The following is a 24,104-nucleotide window of genomic DNA, read 5'->3' on the forward strand; positions in this document are numbered from 1 at the left end:
CATGCACCGATGCCCTTCCATGTTGGTAGCAGAATGCTACCCTCCAAAGTCTTCCATCTCACCCATCCTTTTCGTAGGCTTTAGTCTGAATCCAGAGTCTATAAGTCTTGCTGTGTCACGCTGCCTCTGGGTCCGGTGTGATTGATCACCCATCAATTGCAGACATGACTTTCAGCCTAGGACCTGGCTTTGATGTTTCTTCAATTGTACTTTTGTTCTTTTCTTTTGAGGGTGGACTCCTCTTACTTTGTCAGGGCTGCTGTCTGCATCTTCAGCTGTTGGGTGTTTACACTTTATTTCATCAGGACAGGCTGGGGCTGGAGGTTGATTCCATCATCCATCCATACCTCATTCACACATCTAAACTAAACTAATAAGATTACAGCAGGGTTTTACAAAAATGAAGGTTGCAGCAAGCTTTTACAAAACGGAGTGAGCATTTTAAAATGGAGTTTGGCACAAGTTAAAATGGAGTTTGGGTTACAACATCGACAAGTGTAAGGAATGACAAACAGTGAACAGAAGTTACAATGTTGAAACAGCGTAAGTTTCAGCGATTTAAGCAGCAATTGGATTGAAAGTGAAACTCAATTAGCCAGTTATTGGGGTAACCGGTTTTCTGAATGAATGTAGTTTCATTCATAAAACTTTACTCATGAAGTTATATTAATAAAGTGAACAATTAAAAACAATTTCATTGATCACTTCTACATCTTATGCTGGACTGTTCAGGCTTCTGAATGTCATGTTGACGGATTTAGCTTCTTTCTCTATTATCCTGTGTTAAGTTTCTCTAGGTTACCCTATTTTTCTCTTTCCAGATAGAAAAAGTGGTGTGAAAGTCATGTTGGTGGTATCCTTAAAGTGTGTCCTAAAAGGTGTCCATTGCCATCTTCTTACAGGAGCAGCTAACAGGGGAGTTTTGCAAGGGATTTTAGAGGATGAGTGTGCGTGTATGGGGGGCTAGATACACTTAACATTCTTTAAACTTAAAGCCGAAAAACACCCCCTGTTAAAAACAAAACATCAACAAAGGAATATGCTGCAGGAGTAAAAAGAGAATGCAGGCAGAAGTCCCGCAACAGAGTGGGAGCTATCCAGTTTATTGCACCAGATACAGCATGTATGATTACCTGCCTTCTGGGCAGGTGGCATATGTTTGTGTTTGGTGCAAAGAGCTCCTGGCCCTCAGAGACCGTACACTGGCTTTGGAGACCAGAGTGGCTGAACTGGAGGAGCTAAGGGAGACAGAGAAGCACATAGATGAAACTTTCCAGGACACAGTAGAATGGTCCCACCCTCGATCTGACAACCTCTGTGCTGTGGAGGAGGATGAAAGTCTTAGAGAAGGAGAACATCCAGCTGGAGCAGAGAGAAACGATCCCATAGTTGACAGGTTTCAGAGCCGTGTTAGTCTGTATTCGCAAAAAGAAAAGGAGTACTTGTGGCACCTTAGAGACTAACCAATTTATTTGAGGATAAGCTTTCGTGAGCTACAGCTCACTTCATTGGATAGTTGGGACCCTCCTTCCAGATGATGTCGTGGTATCCTCTTGCACTGAGGATACCTCTCCAGGGGAGGGAACTCCAGTTATTAGGAAGAGACAGGTAATAGTTATGGGGGATTTGATCATTAGAAACATAGATAGCTGACAGGTTTCAGAGTAACAGCCGTGTTAGTCTGTATTCACAAAAAGAAAAGGAGTGCTTGTGGCACCTTAGAGACTAACCAATTTATTTGAGCATAAGCTTTCGTGAGCTACAACTCACTTCATCGGATGCATACTGTGGAAACTGCAGAAGACATTATATACACAGAGACCATGAAACAATACCTCCTCCCACCCCACTCTCCTGCTGGTAATAGCTTATCTAAAGTGATCACTCTCCTTACAATGTGTATGATAATCAAGTTGGGCCATTTCCAGCACAAATCCAGGTTTTCTCACCCTCCGCCCACCCCCCACACAAACTCACCCTCCTGCTGGTAATAGCCCATCCAAAGTGACCACTCTCTTTACAATGGGTATGATAATCAAGGTGGGCCATTTCCAGCACAAATCCAGTTTTTCTCACCCCTCCCTTTTTTCCAAAACCCACACACACAAACTCACTCTCCTGCTGGTAATAGCTTATCCAAAGTGACCATTCGCCTTACAACACACAACAGAACCACTAACCCAGGAACCTATCCTTGCAACAAAGCCCGTTGCCAACTGTGCCCACATATCTATTCAGGGGACACCATCACAGGGCCTAATCACATCAGCCACACTATCAGAGGCTCGTTCACCTGCACATCCACCAATGTGATATATGCCATCAAGTGCCAGCAATGCCCCTCTGCCATGTACATTGGCCAAACTGGACAGTCTCTACATAAAAGAATAAATGGACACAAATCAGATGTCAAGAATTATAACATTCATAAACCAGTCGGAGAACACTTCAATCTCTCTGGTCACGCAATTACAGACATGAAGGTCGCTATCTTAAAACAAAAAAACTTCAAATCCAGACTCCAGCGAGAAACTGCTGAATTGGAATTCATTTGCAAATTGGATACTATTAATTTAGGCTTAAATAGAGACTGGGAGTGGCTAAGTCATTATGCAAGGTAGTCTATTTCCCCTTGTTTTTTCCTACCCCCCCCCCCCAGACGTTCTGGTTAAACTTGGATTTATGCTGGAAATGGCCCACCTTGATTATCATACACATTGTAGGGAGAGTGGTCACTTTGGATGAACTATTACCAGCAGGAGAGTGAGTTTGTGTGTGTATGGGGGTGGGGGGTGAGAAAACCTGGATTTGTGCTGGAAATGGCCCACCTTGATTATCATACCCATTGTAAAGAGAGTGGTCACTTTGGATGGGCTATTACCAGCAGGAGAGTGAGTTTGTGTGTGGGGGGGCGGAGGGTGAGAAAACCTGGATTTGTGCTGGAAATGGCCCAACTTGATTATCATACACATTGTAAGGAGAGTGATCACTTTAGATAAGCTATTACCAGCAGGAGAGTGGGGTGGGAGGAGGTATTGTTTCATGGTCTCTGTGTATATAATGTCTTCTGCAGTTTCTACAGTATGCATCCGATGAAGTGAGCTGTAGCTCATGAAAGCTTATGCTCAAATAAATTGGTTAGTCTCTAAGGTGCCATAGATAGCTGAGTGGTTTGCAATGACTGGAAGAACTGCATGATGACTTGCCTGCCTGGTGCAAAGGTTGCGGATCTCTTGAGACATCTATATAGACTTATGTGCAGTTCTGGGGAGGAGCCAGTGGTCGTGGTACATGTAGGTACCAATGACATAGGGAAGGATAGCAGAGAGGTCCTGGAGGTCAAATTTAGGCTGCTAGGTAAATTTCAGAGTAACAGCCGTGTTAGTCTGTATTCGCAAAAAGAAAAGGAGTGCTTGTGGCACCTTAGAGACTAACCAATTTATTTGAGCTTATGTTAGTCTCTAAGGTGCCACAAGTACTCCTTTTCTTTTTGCTGCTAGGTAAGAGATTGAAATCCAGGACCTCCATGGTAGCGTTCTCTGAAATGCTTCCAGTTCCACACGCAGGGCCAGACAGACAGGCAGAACTGCAGGGTCTCAATGCGTGGATGAGATGATGGTGTAGGGAGGAGGGATTTAGATTTATTAGGAGCTGGGGAAACTTTGGGAAAGGGGGAGCCTATACAGGAAGAATGGGTCCACCAAACCCAAAGTGGAACCAGATTGCTGGCACTTAACATTAAAAAGGTTGTAGAGCAGTTTTTAAACTAAGGGCTGGGGGAAAGCCAGCTGGCGCAGAGGAGCATGTGGTTTGGACAGAGACATCCCTTAGGGGAGGATCTATTAATGGAGATTCTCTATGTCCTAGTAAGGAGGAGAGGGTGGAAGATGATAAAATATGGGTAGGATCTGATGAGAAACAGTCAAATAAAAAAGAATCCCATTCAATTACATTGTGTAATGGCAGACATCTAAAAGGAGACAAGTTTTTAAAGTGCTTATATACCAATGCTAGAAGTCTAAATAATAAGATGGGTGAACTAGAGTGCCTTGTATTAAATGAGGATATTGATACAATAGGCATCACAGAAACTTGGTGGAATGAGGATAATCAGTGGGACACAGGAATACCAGGGTACAAAATATATCGGAAGGACAGAACAGGTCGTGCTGGTGGGGGAGTGGCACTGTATGTGAAAGAAAGCATAGAATAAAATGAAGTAAAAATCTTAAATGAACCAAACTGTACCATAGAATCTATGGATAGTAATTCCATGCTCTAATAATAATAAGAACATAGCAGTAAGAATATATTACGGACCACCTGACCAGGATGGTGATCGTGACTGTGAAATGCTCAGGGAGATTAGAGAGGCTATAAAAATAAAATACTCAATAATAATGGGGGATTTCAACAATCCCCATATTGACTGGGTACATGTCACCTTAGGATGGGATGCAGAGATAACGTTTCTTGATACCTTAAATGACTGCTTCTTGGAAAACCTTATCCTGGAACCCACAAGAGGAGAGGCAATTCTTGATTAGTCCTAAGTGGAGCACAGGATCTGGTCCAAGAGCTGAATATAGCTGGACTGCTTGGTAATAGTGACCATAATAGAATTAAATTTAACATCCCTGTGGCAGGGAAGACACCACAATGGCCCAACACTGTAGCATTTAATTTCAGAAAGGGGGACTACATAGAAATGAGGAAGTTAGTTAAAGAGAAATTAAAAGGTACGGTGCCAAAAGTGAAATCCCTGCAAGCTGTATGGAAACTTTTTAAAGGTACCATAATAGAGACTCAACTTAAATGTATACCCCAAATTAAAAAACATTGTAAGAGAACCAAAAAAGTGGCACCATGGCTAAACAGTGAGAGACAAAAAGGCATCCTTTAAAAGTGGAAGTTAAATCCTTGTGAGGAAAATAGAAAGGCGCATAAACTCTGGCAAAAGTGTAAAAATATAATTAGAAGGCCAAAAAAGAATTTGAAGAACAGCTAGCCAAAAGTAATAGCAAAGTTTTTTTAAGTACATCAGAAGCAGGAAGCTTGCTAAACAACCAGTGGGGCCACTGGATGATTGAGAGGCTAAAGGAGCTTTCAAGGACAATAAGGCCATTGCGGAGAAACTAAATGAATTCTTTGCATCAGTCTTCATGACTGAGGATGTGAGGGAGATTCTCAAACCTCTGAAGGAACTCAAATGTGAAACTGCAGAACTACTAACTGTGGTTTGTAACCTATAATTTAAATCAGCTTCTGTACCAAATGACTGGAGGATAGCTAATGTGATGCCAATTTTTAAAAAGGGCTCCAGAGGTGATCCATGCAATTACAGTACCTGACTTCAGTACTGGGCAAACTGGTTGAAACTATAGTAAAGAACAAAATTTTCAGACATACAGATAAACAAAGATTGTTGGGGAAGAGTCAACATGTTTTTTGTAAAGGGAAATCATGCCTCACCAATCTACTAGAATTCTTTTACGGGGTCAACAAGCATGTGGACAAGGGGGATCCAGTTGATATAATGTACTTAGATTTTCAGAACGCCTTTGACAAGGCTCAATGAAGGCTCTTAAAGCAAAGTAAGTTGTCAGAAGATAAGAGGGAAGGTCCTCTCATGGATTGGTAACTGGTTAAAAGATAGGAAACAAAGGGTAGGTATAAATCAGTTTACTTTCTGCCGCCTACCAGCTCCCCGCGGCCCCCTTGCCCCCACAGCATTTACCTAGAACGGCTCTGGCCCAGTGCATATCGGGGCAGGGCAGGCTCCCTTCTTGCCTGCCTGCCCTGCCCCCACACCGCTCCAGGAAGCAGCCAGAACCTGTGTGTGGGGGGGGCACAGTTTCCTGTTCCTGGCCAATGGAAGCTTCGGGGGAGGTACCTGGAGGCACGGCCAGGGCAACACACAGACCCCTGTGCCCCACCTCCCCAGGTCCCGGCCGCTTCCTAGAGCCGCACGGAGGCAGGGCAGGCAGGCAGGGAGCCTGCCCTGCCCGCAGTGTGTGCCGTCTGGCCCCCTCCCCCGAACTCCTCCTGCAGCCAAACCCCCTGCCCTGAGCCCCCTGCTGCACCCTGCACCCCGACCCCCTGCCCTAAGCCCCCTGCTGCACCCCACACCCTTCCTGCGCCCTGACCCCCTGCACTGAGCCCCCTGCCACACCACAACCCCCTGCTCTGAGCCCCTTGCTGCACACCGCACTCCAACCCCCTGCCCTGAGCCCCCTGACGCACCCTGCACACCTCCTGCACCCCCTGGGGGCAGGGAGGGGGCGGAGTTTGGGTGGGGATTTCGGGGAAGGGGTTGGAATGGGGGCAGGGAAGGGGTGGGAAGAGGTGGGGCAGGGGCGGGGCCTCATGGAAGGGGTGGAGTGGGGGTGGGGCCAGGGCAGCAGGTGAGGGGGTGGTCAGTGGTGCAGCCCTCGGGCCAATGTACTAGTCCTCATGTGGCCCTCGTGGTCATTTGACTTTGGGACCCCTCGTATAAATGCTCAGTTTTCAGAATGGAGAGAGGTAAATAATGGTGTCTCCCAGGTATCTGTACTGGGACCAGTCCTATTCAACATATTCATAAATGATCTGAAAAAAAGGGGTAAACAGTGAGGTGGCAAAATTTGCAGATGATACAAAACTACTCAAGATAGTTAAGTCCCAGGCAGCCTGTGAAGAGCTAAAACAGGATGTCCCAAAACTGGATAATGGGGCAACAAAATGGCAGATGAAATTCAGTGTTGATAAATGCAAAGTAATGCACATTGGAAAGCATAATCCCAACTATACATATAAAATGTGGGGTCTAAATTAGCTGTTATTACTCAAGAAAGAGATCTCGGAGTCATTTTGGATAGTTCTCTGAAAACATTCACACAATGTGCAGCAGCAGTCAAAAAAGTGAACTGAATGTTGGGAATCATTAGGAAAGGAATAGATAATAAGACAGAAAATATCATATTGCCGCTATATAAATCCATAGTATGCCCACATCTTGAATACTGCATGGAGATGTGGTTGTCCCATCTCAAAAAAGATACACTGGAATTGGAAAAGGTTCAGAAAAGGGCAACAAAAATGATTAAGGATATGGAAAGGCTGCCATATGAGGAGAAATTAATAAGACTGGGACTTTTCAGCTTGGAAAAGATACAACTAAGAGGGGATATGATAGAGATCTATAAAATCATGACTGGTGTAGAGAAAGTAAATAAGGAAGTGTTATTTACTCCTTCTTATATCACAAGGACTAGGGGTCATCAAATGAAATTAATAGGCAGCAGGTTTAAAACAAACAAAAGGAAGTATTTTTTCACACAACACACAGTCAACCTGGGGAAATCTTTGCCAGAGGATGTTGTGAAGGCCAAGACTACGACAGGGTTCAAAAAAAGAACTAGATAAATTCATGGAGGGTAGGTCCATCAATAGCTATTAGCTAGGATGGGCAGGGATGGTGTCCCTAGCCTCTGTTTGCCAGAAGCTGGGAATGGGCAACAGTTCTATTAATTCCCTCTGGGGCACCTGGTATTGGCCACTGTCAGAAGACAGGATACTGGGCTAAATGGACCTTTGGTCTGACCCAGTATGACCGTTCTTGTGTTCATATTTGATGCTTTAGATTGATTTGCTGTACTGAGAATTTCTGGTGTTGCAAGAAACTCTTTCCAGTGGACTCTGGAGATCTTCCGCATCCATTTACTTTAGAATGAAGTGATGTTCTTATCAGTTTCAGGAGTAGATTCCATAAAAGAGTACAGACATGATGCTGGAGTTAAACGTTCATATTTTTGAGTCAGTGCCAATCATGCTACTTTTCCAGATCTTTTCAGTTTTATGTATGTTGTTTGCTGCTTTTGATATTTGTTGCTTGATATCTAGCCTGGTGTCACCATCATTGCACATCTCACTCCCTCAATATACATCAATAATACAGAAGAAGTACAGGTTATTATCAATGTACTCTTGTATTATATTCTCATGGAAACACATTTCTTTTGATGCTAGTCAAGGCACACACAAGTTCTTTTGTGCATAAATTCTCCTTACTATGAGTACTGCCAAGTTAGCTGCATCTTTCTTGATGGATTTCAGACACGCCAGCACATTGGTACCTTTATCATAAGATCTCTGGCTTCGATTTGAAAGAGTACACAGTTTCCAATAAGATTTACCCAGTTGTCCACAGAGAGGGCCTGCTCTGTTTTCCTAATGAACAAGGCTCATTTACAAGCAAAAATCATAAGATATAACAAGCAGATAAAAAGTCTATAAACTGGAATTTCTGAACACCACTATACCCAAGTGAAAGAAAATTGGACATAGTAATAGTTTAAATTTAAAATATTATTTACAGATCCAAGACCAAACTATTTGAATTACTGGGAACTCTCAGTATGCATGACAGAAAAATTTTTGTGAGCATTTGAAGCATTGACTTAGACAGGCTCATGACATTAATTGTACACACTAGAAAAAAAGAAGTCCTAGGTGTAAAGAAAGGAGCTATTTCTGGGGAAAGTAAATATTTAATAAAGACAAGCTATACACTATTGAACATGTGTATGTATGTTATCATAATTGCATTTCCATGGAGGACTTCAGTCATCACAACAATAAAATTGAGGCCCAACATTCCTTTAAAGAAACTCAAACAAAAACAACCAAACAACCAACCAACAAAACAAACAAAGGTATGAGGAAGGAGGTTTCTATTTATTGGGATGTGGTCATTTTCATTTTCTAATAGGCAAAAAGGCCTGCCACACTTGTACTTTGTGAAGTAAGGAGTGGTCATACATTATGTGCCCTTGGTTGTGCACTGATCTAGAGATGAGTCCAAACCAAAACCCTTGTTAGAGTTGTGTAGCTGAAGTCCCTCTCTACAATAGTCATAAAATGAAAATCTGAACATGGTGTACTCTGGCAAAGTTTAGAGTCAGATGCAAGCCACACACTCAGAAGTGCAGAAATTTGGAAATTTGACTGGTACCCATATATTTGTTGGACTAGTAAAGCCATGGCACATCAGGCCTTCTTCCATCATTGCCAAGCTAAACCACACGCTGTAGCGATGCCATTTGTTTGTGCTCAGCGCTACGCCACATGTGCAGCAGGCTGAATGCGCCCTGTGCATGCCATACCCTGCATTGCATCTGTCATCCCACAACTTGCACACCCCCCTCACGTCAGTGGGTGCTACTTTCTCTGTGCCTCGTGTCCTGCTCTGTGCCTGACCGTTGCCCCCTGCATGCCCCGGGTGCCCTGTACCCCCTGTGTGCCAGCCAGTCCCTCGCCCCCTGCCGGCCCCTCGTCTGCCCGGGACTGTGCCCTCAGGCGCTGCGCCGTGCGCTCTCTCCGCGCCCCCTCCGGCCCAAGCGTGACGCTGCCGCCTATTGGCTGGGCGGGGCGCCCGGCTCTCAGCACCCGGGACAGCACCAAGCGCCCCAGGGGCGGCAAGGGGGCGGGGCCTGTGCGTGTCGCTAGGGCGACGGCGCGCGCCTCCTTCTGTTTGGGCCGGCGGTTCCCATGGTGACGGGAACGCCGCCGCGGGGCCCGGCCGGGGCATGTCGGACCTGGGCTCGGAGGAGTTCGAGGAGGAGGCGGAGAACGACTTGGGGGTCAGTGCGGGCCGCGGCCCCTCCGGGACCCGGCGCCGCCTCTCCCCCCTCGCCCCCGCGCCGGTCTGGGGCCGCCCCCGCCGCGCGGTACCGGGCCCGCGCCCCACCCGGCCGGGCGCCGCGTCACCCGCCCCTGCCTGGGGCTCGGCCGCCCCGTAGAGCCCGCGGCGCCGCCTGGGCCGCCAGCAGCCGCCTTTCCCCGGTGCCCTCGGCGCCCCGCCCGACAGAGCCCGCGCGGCGCTGGGCAGCCTGGTGGAGAAGAGCCGGCCCCCGCTAGCCCCGGGCTGCCCTTCACTGCCCCCCAGGCCCTGCCTGGCTCCCCTGCTCACCGGGGTGCCTGGGTGGGGGAGGGGCGGGGGCTGGTTGTGGGTCTGTGCGCCAAGAGAGGGTTGAAGGGTGACTTGGTTACAGTCCGTCAGCGTCCTCCTGGGGAACAAATAGGTAATAATGAGCTCTTCAGTCTAGCAGAGACAGGCATAGCACGGCCCAGCGGCTGAAAGTTGTATCTAGAGACGTTCAGGCGGGAAATAAGGCATGCATTTTTTTAACAGCGAAGCAATTAACCATTGGAACAACTTACAAAGGGTCCTGGTGGATTCTCCATCACTGACCATTTTAAAATCAAGATAGGATGTTTTTCTAAAAGATCTACTCTGGGATTTATTTGGGAGAAGTTTTATGGCTGTGCTATAGGGAGGTCAGACAAGATGATCATAATGGTCCCTTTGAATCTATAAACCCTTTTTCCCCAGGCACAGCCCCAGTCTATAAGTATGTAGACTATTAATGAAAAAGGACCCATTAGACACATATCTTTAGTTTTGTCACACCTAAAAGAACTGAATTTGTAATTACTGTTACATATTTTAAGGGTCAATCATGCTCTAATCAAAGTTAACAGAAGGCTTGCCACTCATGTCAGTCAGAGTAGGAGCAGAGCCATGGACTAGGATTACACAGAATTTTGGATTTGTAGTATTAAAGTATGGAGAAACTAAAAAAAAATAATTAATCACTGTTATGTTGGGATTCTCAAAGTCATGAGATGTGTTTCTCAAACATAATGTTTTTTAAAATAAGAAATAATCTTATAAATACAATGATGTCTTTAGTTGCTATGTTCTGTTGGAGTCTATACATTAGTGATACTCAGCTTCGAAGAGTTGCTAAGCTACTGTATTCTATGGAGTTGTAGAGATAAAAAGGACTTGAGTGAAGTCCTGCCATTTTACTATGGTATTTAGTGTCTGTTTCAACTTAGTGCTGTTTAAGTAGCAAGAATCCAGCCCCCAACAAATTTCAGTAGTTTGCAGGCAGAAGACACCTTTGGGTACCAGGTGGGGTCTGGTGGCTTAGTGCAAGATACTCACCACAGTTACCAATAGATTTCTTGGCCAGGTGCCTTCCTGGGACTCAGGAAGAAAAGGAGCTGTTCAGGACAAACAATTGGTTTCCTCTTTGTACTCATATTGGATTCAGTTTAGAACCCCTGCCTCTTAAACTGCTGAATGGCTTATTCCATTTAATCAGGAATATGAAGGTGAACGCAATGCAGCAGGTGAACGACATGGACATGGAAGAGCACGATTACCCAATGGTGATACATATGAAGGAGAGTATGCCAATGGTCTGAGAAATGGGCGGGTAAGATAATTATAGAGGATTATTTTGAAAGCCATGCGTGTGTTTCAGCAGTTCCATTAGTTTAGGCACTTCATTATCCTTTTAATTCAAAGTACTATATCTATACCAAATATATTGCAGGGGACCTACAGATTTAAAAATGGTGCTCGCTACATTGGAGAATTCTTTGAGAACAAAAAGCATGGTCAAGGCATTTTTATGTATCCAGATGGATCAAAATATGAAGGTAAAATGTGCATCTTTTGTTGTTGAACATAATTATGAAGGTTTAAATATTTGAGAAGATGAGGTGCTTCAGTGGAATTATGGGAAACAATGAGCTGGGCAGCATATTATTACCTCAATCCACAAAATTATCCCAAAATTCATTTTTCCCTCTTCATTCCCGCCTCACCACGGATGATGTTAGGAGAAGAGTGGATTGAACTTTTTGGCAATAGTTTATTCCTGCCAAATCATCTGATCAAGTGGAATGCTTCATTATATTTAGTGCTGAGCAAATTCTTTGCATTCTTAGTTAGAATCAGAGTAGAAGAGAGTATAATTTATGTTAAAAACAACCCAAGAACATCACAAGAATATTCATTGACGTGTAGTGATTATGCTGACAGACAGTCAAGTTCAGTCCAGAACATTTTCAGATCCTTTCAAAGAGCTATAGGTTCTGAGCATTGTAAAAAATAGGATTCAGTTCTCCAATGCATCCAAGCAAAGCAGCAGAGAGTGGAGGCTAAGGAGAAGCTAATCACAGCTCACCGTTTCTCAGCCACCCAGAGTTGGTGTAAGTTAAAACTTCAGGAAGGCAGTTTTAATTTACCCTGTTGGCAGAGAATTCATCTCCTGTTTTTCCTGGACATGGCTCACTCCTCAGACTTGTCTCCATCCCCGTATACCAAATGGAATACTGTCAGCAGAACTACTGTAAGATGTGGCAGAACCAGTGGTGCAGGTAAAATCCATTTCTTACTGGTACGGTGGGGCAGCAGCTAAAAAGTGGGGGGCATGTGATCTCCCCACGTGACACCTCCATGTGACTCCTCCTGGCCCTGCCCCCAGCCCGGGGCCCCATGCTCTCCCCATCCCCTCCCCTCCCCATGATCCACCCATGTTACCTGTGAAGGGAGTGCTCTGTCCTCCTTCTGTTGTGCCAGAGACTTCAGGAAAGGAGGAGAATGTGGGGTTGCTGGGCAGCCCCATGCCGGCAGCTCCTCCGGCGCGGCTGCTGTACCACCTACAGCCTGGCTGCCCAGTTCTGTCCTCTGGCAGGGCTGCTGTACCGCCCCCAGCCTCTCCCCCAGTCCTATTCTCCGACGGGGCTGCTGTACCACCCACAGCCACGGTACAGCCACACCAGAGAAGAGCCATGGGGCCACCGGCTCCTCCTGTGTCTTTCCGGTACACCATAGCAGTTATAAATACCTTGCTGGTGTGGCATACTGGAGCGTACCGGCCTATTTGCACGGCTGGGCAGAACTCTACACCGGCAGAGATTTCCCCAGAATTTTCCAAGGGGAATCTGTGGCCAGAGAGCTTAGACTTAAGAATCGAGCCTTTAAAGCTTACTTTAAAAAAATGTTTTTACCCTTTGGGAGAACATTTATTTATTTATTTATCATTATTGGTGAGATTGCCAACAGCAGGGGAGGAGTCCATATATATATCTGCACCTATCTTCAATATGATAGCAACCCCCGCAGGGCGCATATATATATATATATATATATATATATATATGTGAGTTAACACCAAGTGACCCACTATCTATCTGTGGACAATCAGTAAATACTCCGTGGTCCACAATTCCACAATTTGAGACACTATGATTAATATCCTAATGCAGCTTCTACTTCTGGGAGTAGCAAGAGTCTTTTCCCTCCTCTGTATACCTCTATAAGTATGCAGTGCAGAAGAAGTGAGAGATCCAGGAGAAGAAAGCTTTATATATTATAGGTAGATAAGAAATCTGCTGCTTAGTAGAAGCACCCCCACCAAATGTAGGCATATCTGACTTTAGCCTAACCAAAAGAAGGCTGAGAGGAGATATGATTGCTCTCTATAAATATATCAGAGAGATAAATACCACGGAGGGAGAAGAAGTATTTAAGCTCAGTACCGATGTGGACACAAGAACAAATGGATATAAACTGGCCATCAGGAAGTTTAGACTTGAAATTAGATGAAGGTTTCTAACCATCAGAGGAGTGAAGTCCTGGAACAGCCTTCCAAGAGAAACAGTGGGGACAAAAGACATATCTGGCTTCAAGATCAAGCTTGATATGTTTATGGAAGGGATGATATGATGGGATAGCCTAATTCTGGCAATTAATTGATCTTCAACTATTAGCGGTAGATATGCCCAGTGGCCTGTGATGGGATGTTAGATGGAGTGGGATCTGAGTTACTACAGAGAATTTTTTCCTTGGTGTCTGGCTGGTGAGTCTTGCCCACATGCTCAGGGTTTAGCTGATCACCATATTTGGGGTCGGGAAGGAATTTTGCTCCAGGGCAGATTGGCAGAGGCCCTGGAGGGGTTTCACCTTCCTCTGCAGTGTGGGGCACGGGTCACTTGCTGGAGGATTCTCTGCACCTTGAAGTCTTTAAACCACGATTTGAAGACTTCAGTAGCTCAGACATTTGTTACAGAAGTGGGTGGGTGAGATTCTGTGGCCTGCGTTGTGCAGGAGGTCAGACTAGACAATCATAATGGTCCCTTCTAACCTTAAAATCTATGATTCTATGACTTGTGATTAAGCATTCACCAGGGAGCATCACTGAACTGTTTTCATCAGAACATGGATTGGAAGGCATGGGAAGATTAGATTTACACTGATGCATCTTGCAGTGCAGAAGAAATGGATGTCAGCAGAAGTGCAAGAAAGAATTAAGTGACTTGCACAGACATAAGTTAAATTAATTTATTTGTGGCAGTGTCTTTTGTCCTGATTCATGTACTGGGAAAGCTACGCTGGATTGTTTGCTCACTGAGGAGCAATTACTTAAGCACTACCTCATGGTTTGCTTTCTGAGGCTAAAATACTGCTAAAATGAGGTCAGACTATATTTTACTAGTGCAGTCTTTGTTTTATATTTCCCCCTCTAAGGAAAGAAGTCTTCACTGATGTCATTGTGACTCCCTTACTTTCTGTCTGCACCTATCTTTAATATGATAGCAACCCCCACAAAAAAACAACCATAAAACTAAGTTATATAGGCCCAATCCACAAAGTTATTTAGCCTCCTCACTTCCACTGAAATCAATGGCATTCCATTGAAATTAACATGTGCCAGCAGTTCTTCTTCCATCCCCATATGCTCTTTTAGACTTCTTTTACAGCATTATTTAATATAGCTTGATTTAGATCTTTGCCCTGAACAGAATTCTCAGGATTAATCTGAAGGGTCACTACAATCTTCTACAAATAACAGATTTTAAGAATGCGGTTTCTTCCTTTGTGGTAGCAATGTCTAGGAAATGCAACAGTTTAAGCAAGATACTTAAAGAGTCTCATAAGACAGAAGAGCAGCATATCATTAGTCCAGCTCCTGAAATAGAAGCTCATACAGAATATTTCCCCACATTTTAGTACTAGGAATGACTGATTCAATCTGATTTTCTTCACTGTCTTCCCTGAAATATGAGACAGATAAGTCAGACTCCAGCTGCTTCATTAACCATCTTCAGAGAGTTCCTTTCCAGGATGACATTTAATGTGAGGACTAATGCTGTCTCTGCAAAACATCAGGAGGTTGATCTGATTGCTGAAAAAAATGAATAAAAAATGTCAACAGAGTAATGCTGTGCACTATACCATCAGCTTTGAAAGAGGAGGTCAGAACCAAAGACAAAGTTTTTAAATTTAAGTGCTTAATTTAAGGCACCCACATCCATATTTATGCCCCTAAATGAGTGAACAGATTTTCAGATGTTCTGAGCCACCCACCTCCTGTTGCACAGTATCTGAAAATCAGAAAGCTCAGTTACTGGTTTTGGCTTAGGTTCTTTAGAACCTGTTAAAAGATTATTTCAGCTACAGTATAAGACACTCTGAAATAGTCCCACCCTATCATCCTTTCGTCTGATGTGTGTAAATTCTCTCAGATCTTAAAGGTGACCTGGAAAGGAAAATAATTTGCCTTGTGCTGTCTTTTTTTGCTGCTTTGCGATGTGCAAAGGCAGCCTGAAAGGTAGGGGTTTTGCCCTGTGTTAGAAATTTAAATCTTGTGAAGGCCAGGAGACTATATTTACTGGAGAGTTAGTGAAATGGTGATAATCTAAAGTGTTAGTACAGTGAACGTTGTCTGAGTTTACATTTTCAAATACTATATATTCTTCATTCACATAAAAAGTCGACTACATGTCTAGATGATCATTCTAAAGGCTGACTTCTGTGACAAGTAAAATTTATCACATCTCACTCTGTTTTTATCATGTCCATTGCAGGAGAATGGGTAGCAGACCAAAGACATGGCAATGGAATTTACTACTACGTGAATGGAGACACCTACACTGGAGAATGGCTTAGCCACTATAGGTTTGTTTCATTATTACAGTGAACTTTCAAGTTTCTTGATGAAGTAAAAAAAAACATTGTCTTCAGAGTTGTGGATGTCCTTTTGAAAGAGAGAGCTGTGGGAGGGCCTTAGTAACCAAATCCAGTTTGGAATGGGAGGAAAGCCTGCAGTAAGACATCAGCTGATTTAAATAGAGCCAGACACAGAAGGCAGATGAGCATGAATGTATGAAGAAGATGTTATTGGTGTTGGAAATATGGGCTAATGTGGCATTTATTTTAGTCATATGTTTAATGCAATAAAATTGCAAAGAAATCCTGCATTGTTAATTTACAGTAATATAAAGTAAAATTATTATTTGCTTCTCAGGCATGGGCAAGGTACATATCTCTATGCAGAGACTGGCTCTAAATATGTTGGTGGCTGGGTAAATGGGCAACAGGAAGGAGCAGCTGAACTTATTCATCTAAAGCACAGATACCAGGGCAAGTTTGTAAATGGAAATGTAAGTACTGTATGTTGGAAAATGCTATTTGAATTTGAAAAACTAGCAAATGTTGTTGTTTTGGTATGTACTGTTTACATTGAAAAATTAAACCAGGTTCCCCATTTTTCACAGTATTCTTTGAACCATAAATGTAACAGATGTAAATGAATCAATGAGGATGCAAAGTTTCTCCAAAGTTTAGTTTTCTCATTGCATTTTTATTTAATATTGTGTCAATTACATAGTACAGTGTTAAGTGATCTTTTGTATTTTTCATTTACTCCTTCAGAGTTTGCTAGCTTCAAAGTCTTGCTAACTTTTTGTTTCTCTTTTACAGCCGATAGGTCGTGGAAAGTATGTCTTCGATATTGGGTGTGAACAGCATGGTGAATACACACATCTAGACCAGGTAAATAATATAATACAGACTATACCAAATGTTAGAAAACTTACCAATTCAGTTCAGCCTGTTCAAGTGTGGCCTGCCTAGCTCATTACAGGTGCTGTATATTTTAAAAGTCCAACAGCTTTAGTATGTGCTTTTCTAAGCACCAGAGTCAAAAAATCTTGTCTGGCTACTATGCTGTGCAAGCCCTGACATATGAAGGCCCCATTGCTGCTCTCATTGCAGACACTAGACATTTTGCCATTGATTTCAGTGAAAGCAGGATCATACCTTGCTAGCCTTCTGCAATACAAAAAAGCCAGACAGAATTTTGATTGACTTTGACCTCCATGTTGAAGATGTCATGTCCGTGTACCAGATATGGACTGGCTTCAGAGCTTGCTTCAGGCCCTGTCAAGGTTCCTTCCCCACTCTGAACTCTAGGGTACAGATGTGGGGACCTGCATGAAAACCTCCTAAGCTTACTTTTACCAGCTTAGGTTAAAACTTCCCCAAGATACAAATTAAATTTTACCCTTTTCCCTTGGAATTTCCACTGCCACCACCAAACTTTAACTGGGTTTACTGGGAAACGTGGTTTGGACACGTCTTTCCCCCCCAAATCCTCCCAACCCTTGCACCCCACTTCCTGGGGAAGGTTTGGTAAAAATCCTCACCAATTTGCATATGTGACTACAGGCCCAAACCCTTGGATTTTAGAACAATGAAAAAGCATTCAGTTTTCTTACAAGAAGACTTTTAATAGAAGTAAAGGAATCACCTCTGTAAAATCAGGATGGTAGATACCTTACAGGGTAATTAGATTCAAAACATAGAGAATCCCTCTAGGCAAAACCTTAAGTTACAAAAAAGACACACAGACAGGGATAGTCATTCTATTCAGCACAGTTCTTTTCTCAGCCATTTAAAGAAATCATAATCTAACACATACCTAGCTAGATTACTTACTAAAAGTTTTAAGACTCCATTCCTGTTCTGTCCCTGGCAAAAGCAGCATACAGACAGACACAGGCCCTTTGTTTCTCTCCCTCCTCCCAGCTTTTGAAAGTATCTTGTCTCCTCACTGGTCATTTTGGTCAGGTGCCAGCGAGGTTACCTTTAGCTTCTTAACCCTTTACAGGTGAGAGGATTTTTCTTCTGGCCAGGAGGGATTTTAAAGGGGTTTATCCTTCCCTTTATATTTATGACAGGCCCTGTCCTCCTTCCTTCAGGGGCAGATGAAGAACCCCTACAGGGGCCCAGTGCGTTCCTGACCAAAAGAACCCCAGAATCGATGTCTGGAGGTTGGTCAGGAAACCCGGGGCTGGGACCAGGGTGTTGAGCGGGTACCAGAGCATGGACAGGACTAGTTGATTAAGCACCAGCGCTCTCCCTCGGAGGGAGAGACATTGGAGTAGTCCTGTCCATTTCCGGAGCCACTCTGTCACCCCGCCCGCTAAATTTTCCCAGTTCTCCGGCGGAGAGGGATGCGTGGCAGAAAGGTAAACGCCGAGGTAGAGCAGCGGACCCGCGCTCCACCGGATGGTCTGAAGTGCGGGTGGGAGGGAGCTCGCCTGCCACCAGTCTCCCACCACCAAGCCAGAGCTCTTGACCCAGTTGACCCGGGTGGAGGAGGCTGCCGAATAGATGGCCTGGCAAGCCTCCACCCGTGCCAAGTCGCCGGGGTCCTGGATCACGAGGAGCACGTTATCGGCATACGCCAACAGGACCAGCCACACCTCCGGCTACCGCAGTACCAATCCTGTCAACCTCCTGCGGAGGAGACAGAGGAAGGGCTCAATTGCCAGAGCGTACAGCTGGCCCGAGAGGGGGCACCCCTGCTGTACTCCTCACCCGAAGCTGACCAGTTCAGTCAGAGTCCAGTTGAGCTTAACCAGACACTCTGCGGAAGCGTACAGCACCCAGAGAAAACCCACGAACTGGGGTCCGAAGCCAAACGCCTGCAGAGTGCTCAGGAGGTACCCATGGTCCACCCTATCGAACGCCTTCTCCTGATGTAGGGACAGGAGGGCGAACAACAGACCGTCTCTACGCCCGAGTTCCAAAAGGTCCTGAACCAGAAATAGGTTATCAAAGATACTGCAGTCCAGGACGGGTGGATCACGTCCGCCAGCACAGACCCTAGCCGCAGCGAGACTGCTTTCGCTATGATTTTGTAGTCTGTGTTGAGGAGCGAGACGAGACGCCAATTTCGTAAATCGCGGAGGTCCCACTTCTTCGGCAATAAGGCGAGCATAGCTCGCCTGCATGAAAGAGGGAGGACCCCACTCTGCAGAGACTCGGCCCAGACGGTGACTAGGTCTGGGCTGAGGACGTCCCAAAACACGCGGTAGAACTCCACGGTCAGACCGTCCATGCCTGGAGACTGATTAGTGGGCATACGACGGAGGGCTTCTGAGAACTCGGCCAGAGTGAGAGGCAACTCTAGCCAGTCTTGGTCGCTCATGCTGACCATAGGGAGCTCCTCCCAAAGCACTCTGCAAGTGCTAGGGTCGGTCGGATCCAGGGAGAAAAGACTTGCATAGAAGGCTTGGGCCCTTCCGCACATCTCTGCCGGTTCCGTGACGGGGGTGCCGTCTTCTGCCAGGAGGCAGGTGACATGTTTCTTGGCCCCCCTCGTTTTCTCCAGGGCATAGAAGAAGTGGGAGCCGCGATCCATCTTCCGAAGGAGGCGGATGCGGGGTCGAACAAAGGCGCCCCGGGCCCGATGGTCCTCGAGGGCCCAGAGCTCCTCCCTCTTCTTCCGGCACGCTCCGCAGAGGAGCAGGTCTTCGGGGCTGGTGGCCAAATGCCTCTCTAGCTCTAAGACCTCCCGTTCCAACTGCTCTATCGCCTCATTTCTCTGTCCGCTGGTGCCCCGGGTGTACTCGCGGCAGAAAAGCTGGGTGTGCACCTTCCCCAGGTCCCACCATCGCCGCGCCAAGGGAAAGGCACGCCACTGCTCTCGCCAGGCCAGCCAGAATTCCCGGGAGGACGTCACAAAGCCCTCATCCTCCAACAGGCTGTTGTTAAAATACCAATAGGCTGGCCCCGGCCTCTCCGCACAGAGGGAGGCTGTCACGGTGGCTAGGTGATGGTCAGAAAATGGGGCCAGCCAAATGCTGGAGGAGTGGGCTCGTGAGAGATGGAAGCGTGATAAATAAATGCGGCCCAACCGGGAGTGGCTCGACCAATGGGCTTCCCGCCGGACAAAGGTGAACGTGGAAGTGTCATCCGGGTGGTGGTCACGCCAGATGTCCACTAGGGAGTGATGTTCAACTATCTCCCGGAGGGTGTCCTCGGCGGCTGGGCACTGCTTGGTCCCCGAGCGGTCTCGCTCCTAGAGGGTGGTATTAAAATCCCCTTCCAGGACCAGGCACTCATGAGAATCCAAGGTGCCGAGGAAGGCAGACGCCTGCTGATAGAATTGCAGCCGCCTCGGGCCCGATGTCGGGGCATAGACGTTAATGAGGTTAACCACGAGCTCCTCTATACGGACCTGGAGATGCAGCAGGCAACCCGGCATGGCCTCGGCGACCCCTAGCACCTCGGGCCGTAGGTCAGGGGAGAACAGGGTCGCCATTCCAGCCTGCCGAATCGTGGAAAGGCTAAAGTAGACCTTGTCCCCCCACTCCAGCCGCCAACTGTCTTCGGCGGTCGGATCCGTATGGGTCTCCTGCAGGAAAATCACAGAGTACCCTCCCTCCCGAAGGAAGGAGAGCACCTGGGACCTGCGGAGAGCCATCCTACAACCCCAGGTGTTCAACGTTGCGATGGTGAGAGGTGTCATGGGGGAGGCCGGGGGGATCCTCACTGGCAGGGATGCTCGCATCCCCCAGCGGGCCGCGCAACAGTCCTTGACCCATCCCGTAGATGAGTAATTGGTCACGGAAGACGCGGACCTGCCAGTAGGCCATGGCATCCTGCTTCCCCGTCCCTTTATCTTCCCCCATGAGGGCCCTTGTGGCCCGGAGGATATGAAAAAAATCCCCCCATCGCTGGAGAGCAAGCTGTACCTTGTTGCGGGAGCCACGGACATCCTCTAAAAACTTCCGCAGCTCTCCTCGCAGCTCATGGGGGGGTGGGGTTACGGTTTCCCGGTTGTTCCCCGGCAGGGCGCTTGGTGCAGCCCCGTAGTCCACTAAAACGGACAAGCAGGGTGCGGACCCCCGACAGGGTGCCTGATGGGCTGGAGCTTCTAGGCCTGCCTCAAGCTCTGGGGCGATAGGGGGCGGTGGAGGGAAGATAGCAGCTCCTAATGGGTCAGGGCGGGAGAACACAAAGGCCGCTCCCTGGGGGTCATCAGTTGGGAAAGGGAAGGAGACAGCCCCGGTGGCAGCAATGACATTGCAGGAGGTAAATTGGATAGGGGCAGGGGCAGAGGCGAGGTTCTGGGTTTCGGGAGGCAAGCAGCTGGAGGGTGGCACCTCCCGATCAGACTCGAGGGTTAAGGGGGTGGAGAGGAAGCTCTCAGTGATATCGGGCGCGGGCTCTATGGTGGATTTAGCGGCCACAGCATTAGGAGGTGGATTATCTTCTGTTGGGCCCCAGCCCGGGAAGGAAATCGATTGCTCCGCACCAACGGGGGTGCCCCTGGCGACTCGTGTCCCAGCCGTGTGGCACCGGCTGTCACCTGAGCAGGCTCGGTGGTCGTCAGCAGGGTGCCATCAGCGGCCAGGTTGGTAGAGGAGTCCAAGGGCTCCTCGGAGGTGGGAGCAGAAGCAGCAGTTAGGGGGAGGGAGCATGGGGAAAAGAGGGGTGGAGTGAGGTCGCTCAAATTGAGGTTTGCTGGCAAAAGGTCGTTCTCCCCCTGGGCAACAGGGGTCAGATCTAGGGCCTCGATCTCCTCAAACATGGAGGAGAGGACACTTTCCGTCGCCCCAGGGTTCTCCCCGCTGGCACCTGCCACGACAGCTTCCTTGGGGTTCACGGGGGTTTCGGGTAGTGTCAGGACAGAAGGAGCTTCCTCGAGGATCTCGGAGGGGAGGGTCGCCCGTGGAGGGGAAACACTACCTGCCGGTGCTACCACGTCTTTCCCGGCTGACACCGATGGATGGGACGCACTCGGGGGCAAAGCGGAAGGTTCGGCTTCCTGGTCTTCCGGGGGGCCTCCGCCTCAGCTAGATGAGGCGGAGCTTGAGCCTTCTGCTTGCCTCGCTTCCCCTGGACTAGGGTCCAGCCCTCCACGGCATCATCTGGGGGCTGGTTAGCAGGGGTCGTGTCAGGGGGTAAAGGCGATGGCTCAGGGACTTGGTCGGGGGACGGTGGGGCGGCATAAGGGAGGGAGGATTCTCTCCCATGCCTGGTGGTATCTCTGCCACACCCTCCTCCATAGGCCCCGCCAGATTGTCAGCAGCGAGGGCGGGGCTCTCCTGCTCGTCTGGGCGTTGTAGGGGAGGTGCCCCTGGGGCCTGAGCGGGGGAAGTGGTGGTCTGAGGGGGGGAGCGGGTCCGAGGGGGGGGGGGGGGCGGGCGGCCAGGGGCATCGGCAATGACGGGGCCGATGTCCTGCCGGGTCTCGGGGATCCCAGGTGCCCCTCCTTGCCGGGCTAAGGGGCAGTCCCTCCGGACATGCCCTGATGCCCGGCAGAGGTAGCACCGGGCTTCCCCCATGGAGAAATACACCCAGTAACGGGCCCCCTGGTGGGGGACTAGGAAGGACCCCTCGAGCGCCTCTCTGTCACATGCCGCTGACGGCAGTAGAAGCTGCACTTGCCGGCGGAAGGAAAAGATGTGATGGAGGGTGGGTTCCTTGCAGCCCAACGGGAGAGGGCTGATGACAGAAACAGGTTTCCCCAGGGTGGAGAGGGCAGGTAACAGGGCAGCATTTGGGAGAAAAGGAGGGACAGAGGTCAGGACCAGGCAGACGCCCAGGTCCTCTAGCGGCTCTAGGGGGACAACCCCCTCCCCCACCGCCAGGTCCCTCTCCACCGCCTCCTGGGCGGCAGCCTCTGATGCTAAGAAGAAGACGACCTTCCCACCACCCTTGCCAACGCCCGCACGTAGGTCTCCACGTGGGGCGAGGCAGGCACCAGGAGGCATCGGACACCGTGCTTCCTTGTCATGGTGGGGAAGGGGCCCCGGCCCCTGTTGATGGTGGCGGAGGCGGTGGGCGGGAGAGATGACGAGGCGGCAGGCGGGGGGGCTGCCGCCGCCCAGGCATACGTCCTGGGGGGTGAGGGAGGGACACCCGCAGAGCAAGGCCGCAGGGAGGGACGCCGTGGTCGGTGGCGGGGTCACAGCAGTGGGGGTGGCCCCTGCCACGGAGGGCCTGGTGGTTTTAGCAGGGCCCTTCCCCTTCTTTTTGCCCTGGCCTTTCCCGCCGGTTGGGGGGGCTCCCCTAGAGGCTGGGGAGGCAGTGGACATGGCAGCGGTGGAGGTCCCCCCCGTGCCCTCCATTGCTGATGCCGTGGCGGTGGCAGGTGGTTAACAGGAGTTGGGGTCAGGTAAAAAGGGGCAGGCTGCGGGATGGGCAGTTTGGGGGGGTGGACAGGCGGCACATGAACCACCATACGCTTGTCCAGAGAGTCCTGTTTGGTTGGCTGGTGCTTCTGGCCCACACGGTGGAATCTGGGCGAGCAACTAAGTCCAGAGGCAGATGTTAAACAGCCAGCAATGACGATGGAGGGGGCAGTGATGAGGATAGTACTGTGGGGGTTGGGAGGACACAGATGGATCGGGGGGCAGCTCCGTGCCACACCCCCTGTGTCCCTACAAACACAGTCACGACACAGTCAAGGCCTCCCCCCACACGAGAGCACAATTCGAAAGTTACTCAGTCTTGGGCCCCCTCCACAGCGATTTGTAGATTCCCTGGGTGTTGTTCCTCCGGTAGACGGCTTTTTCTCTGTCTATTCTGGGCTTTCTTTTTTGCATTCCAGAAATGCCGGAGCAAGTGATAAGATTCCTCTCAGCCAGAGACGGGTCCGCAGACAAACAGCAAGCGGCTGGGTCTGGGGGCTGGATCCCTCCACTCCCCCCCTCTGGGGAGCAGTCCAGCAGGCCCCTCCTCTCTTGGGGGGGGGTGGTGTTTCAGCTGGAGCAGCAGCAGCATCTGAGGGCGGGGGGGGGGGGGGGTCTAATAGCCAGCCGGCAGCCAGCCAGCACTCTAGCAACAGCAGAGAAAGAAAAAAAAAACAACAAAAAGAAAAGAAAGCGGGGAGAGCATCTGGCCCGGTCGAGGGGGAAGCCAAAAGCAGGGGCAAAAAGCAAGGAAAGCCCAGGCCAGAGGGCAGCGGCAGGAGAGCAGGCTAAGTAGGTCCCTTTTCCCTGGATAAGGTAACAGGGAAGGTTTTTTTTTTTTTTTTTTTTGAAACAAAAAGAAAGTTTGTTGGTAACGCTTACAGAATTACCAAAGGAAACAAAACAACTATGCAACAAAACAACGCAATCAGAAGGTATAACACAGCAGCTTTCAGGAGGGAGAAGTGTTCAGGCTAGCCTGGGCCCAGAGCAGG

The 24,104-nt window shown here is 48.3% G+C and overlaps 1 protein-coding gene across 4 annotated transcripts in view; it reads left to right on the plus strand.

The window, feature by feature from the left end:
• Window positions 1–9,499: 9,499 nt before the first annotated feature.
• RSPH1 (radial spoke head component 1) overlaps window positions 9,500–24,104 on the plus strand; it is a 29,442-nt gene continuing 14,837 nt past the window's right edge. For 2 of the 4 annotated variants that reach the window (XM_073359851.2, XM_078854456.1), the window contains exons 1-7: window positions 9,500–9,620; window positions 11,151–11,264; window positions 11,385–11,490; window positions 12,136–12,213; window positions 15,706–15,796; window positions 16,146–16,281; window positions 16,601–16,672. In XM_073359851.2, coding sequence (XP_073215952.1) covers window positions 9,567–9,620; window positions 11,151–11,264; window positions 11,385–11,490; window positions 12,136–12,213; window positions 15,706–15,796; window positions 16,146–16,281; window positions 16,601–16,672 — 651 coding nt within the window. In that variant the 5' untranslated portion in view covers window positions 9,500–9,566. The remainder of the gene's footprint in view (window positions 9,621–11,150; window positions 11,265–11,384; window positions 11,491–12,135; window positions 12,214–15,705; window positions 15,797–16,145; window positions 16,282–16,600; window positions 16,673–24,104) is intronic. The other 2 variants (XM_073359840.2, XM_078854457.1) reach the window with 2 other exon arrangements.

This window comes from Lepidochelys kempii, chromosome 1 (genome assembly GCF_965140285.1).
Source record: "Lepidochelys kempii isolate rLepKem1 chromosome 1, rLepKem1.hap1, whole genome shotgun sequence".
In the NCBI taxonomy this organism is placed as follows: Eukaryota; Metazoa; Chordata; order Testudines; family Cheloniidae; genus Lepidochelys; species Lepidochelys kempii.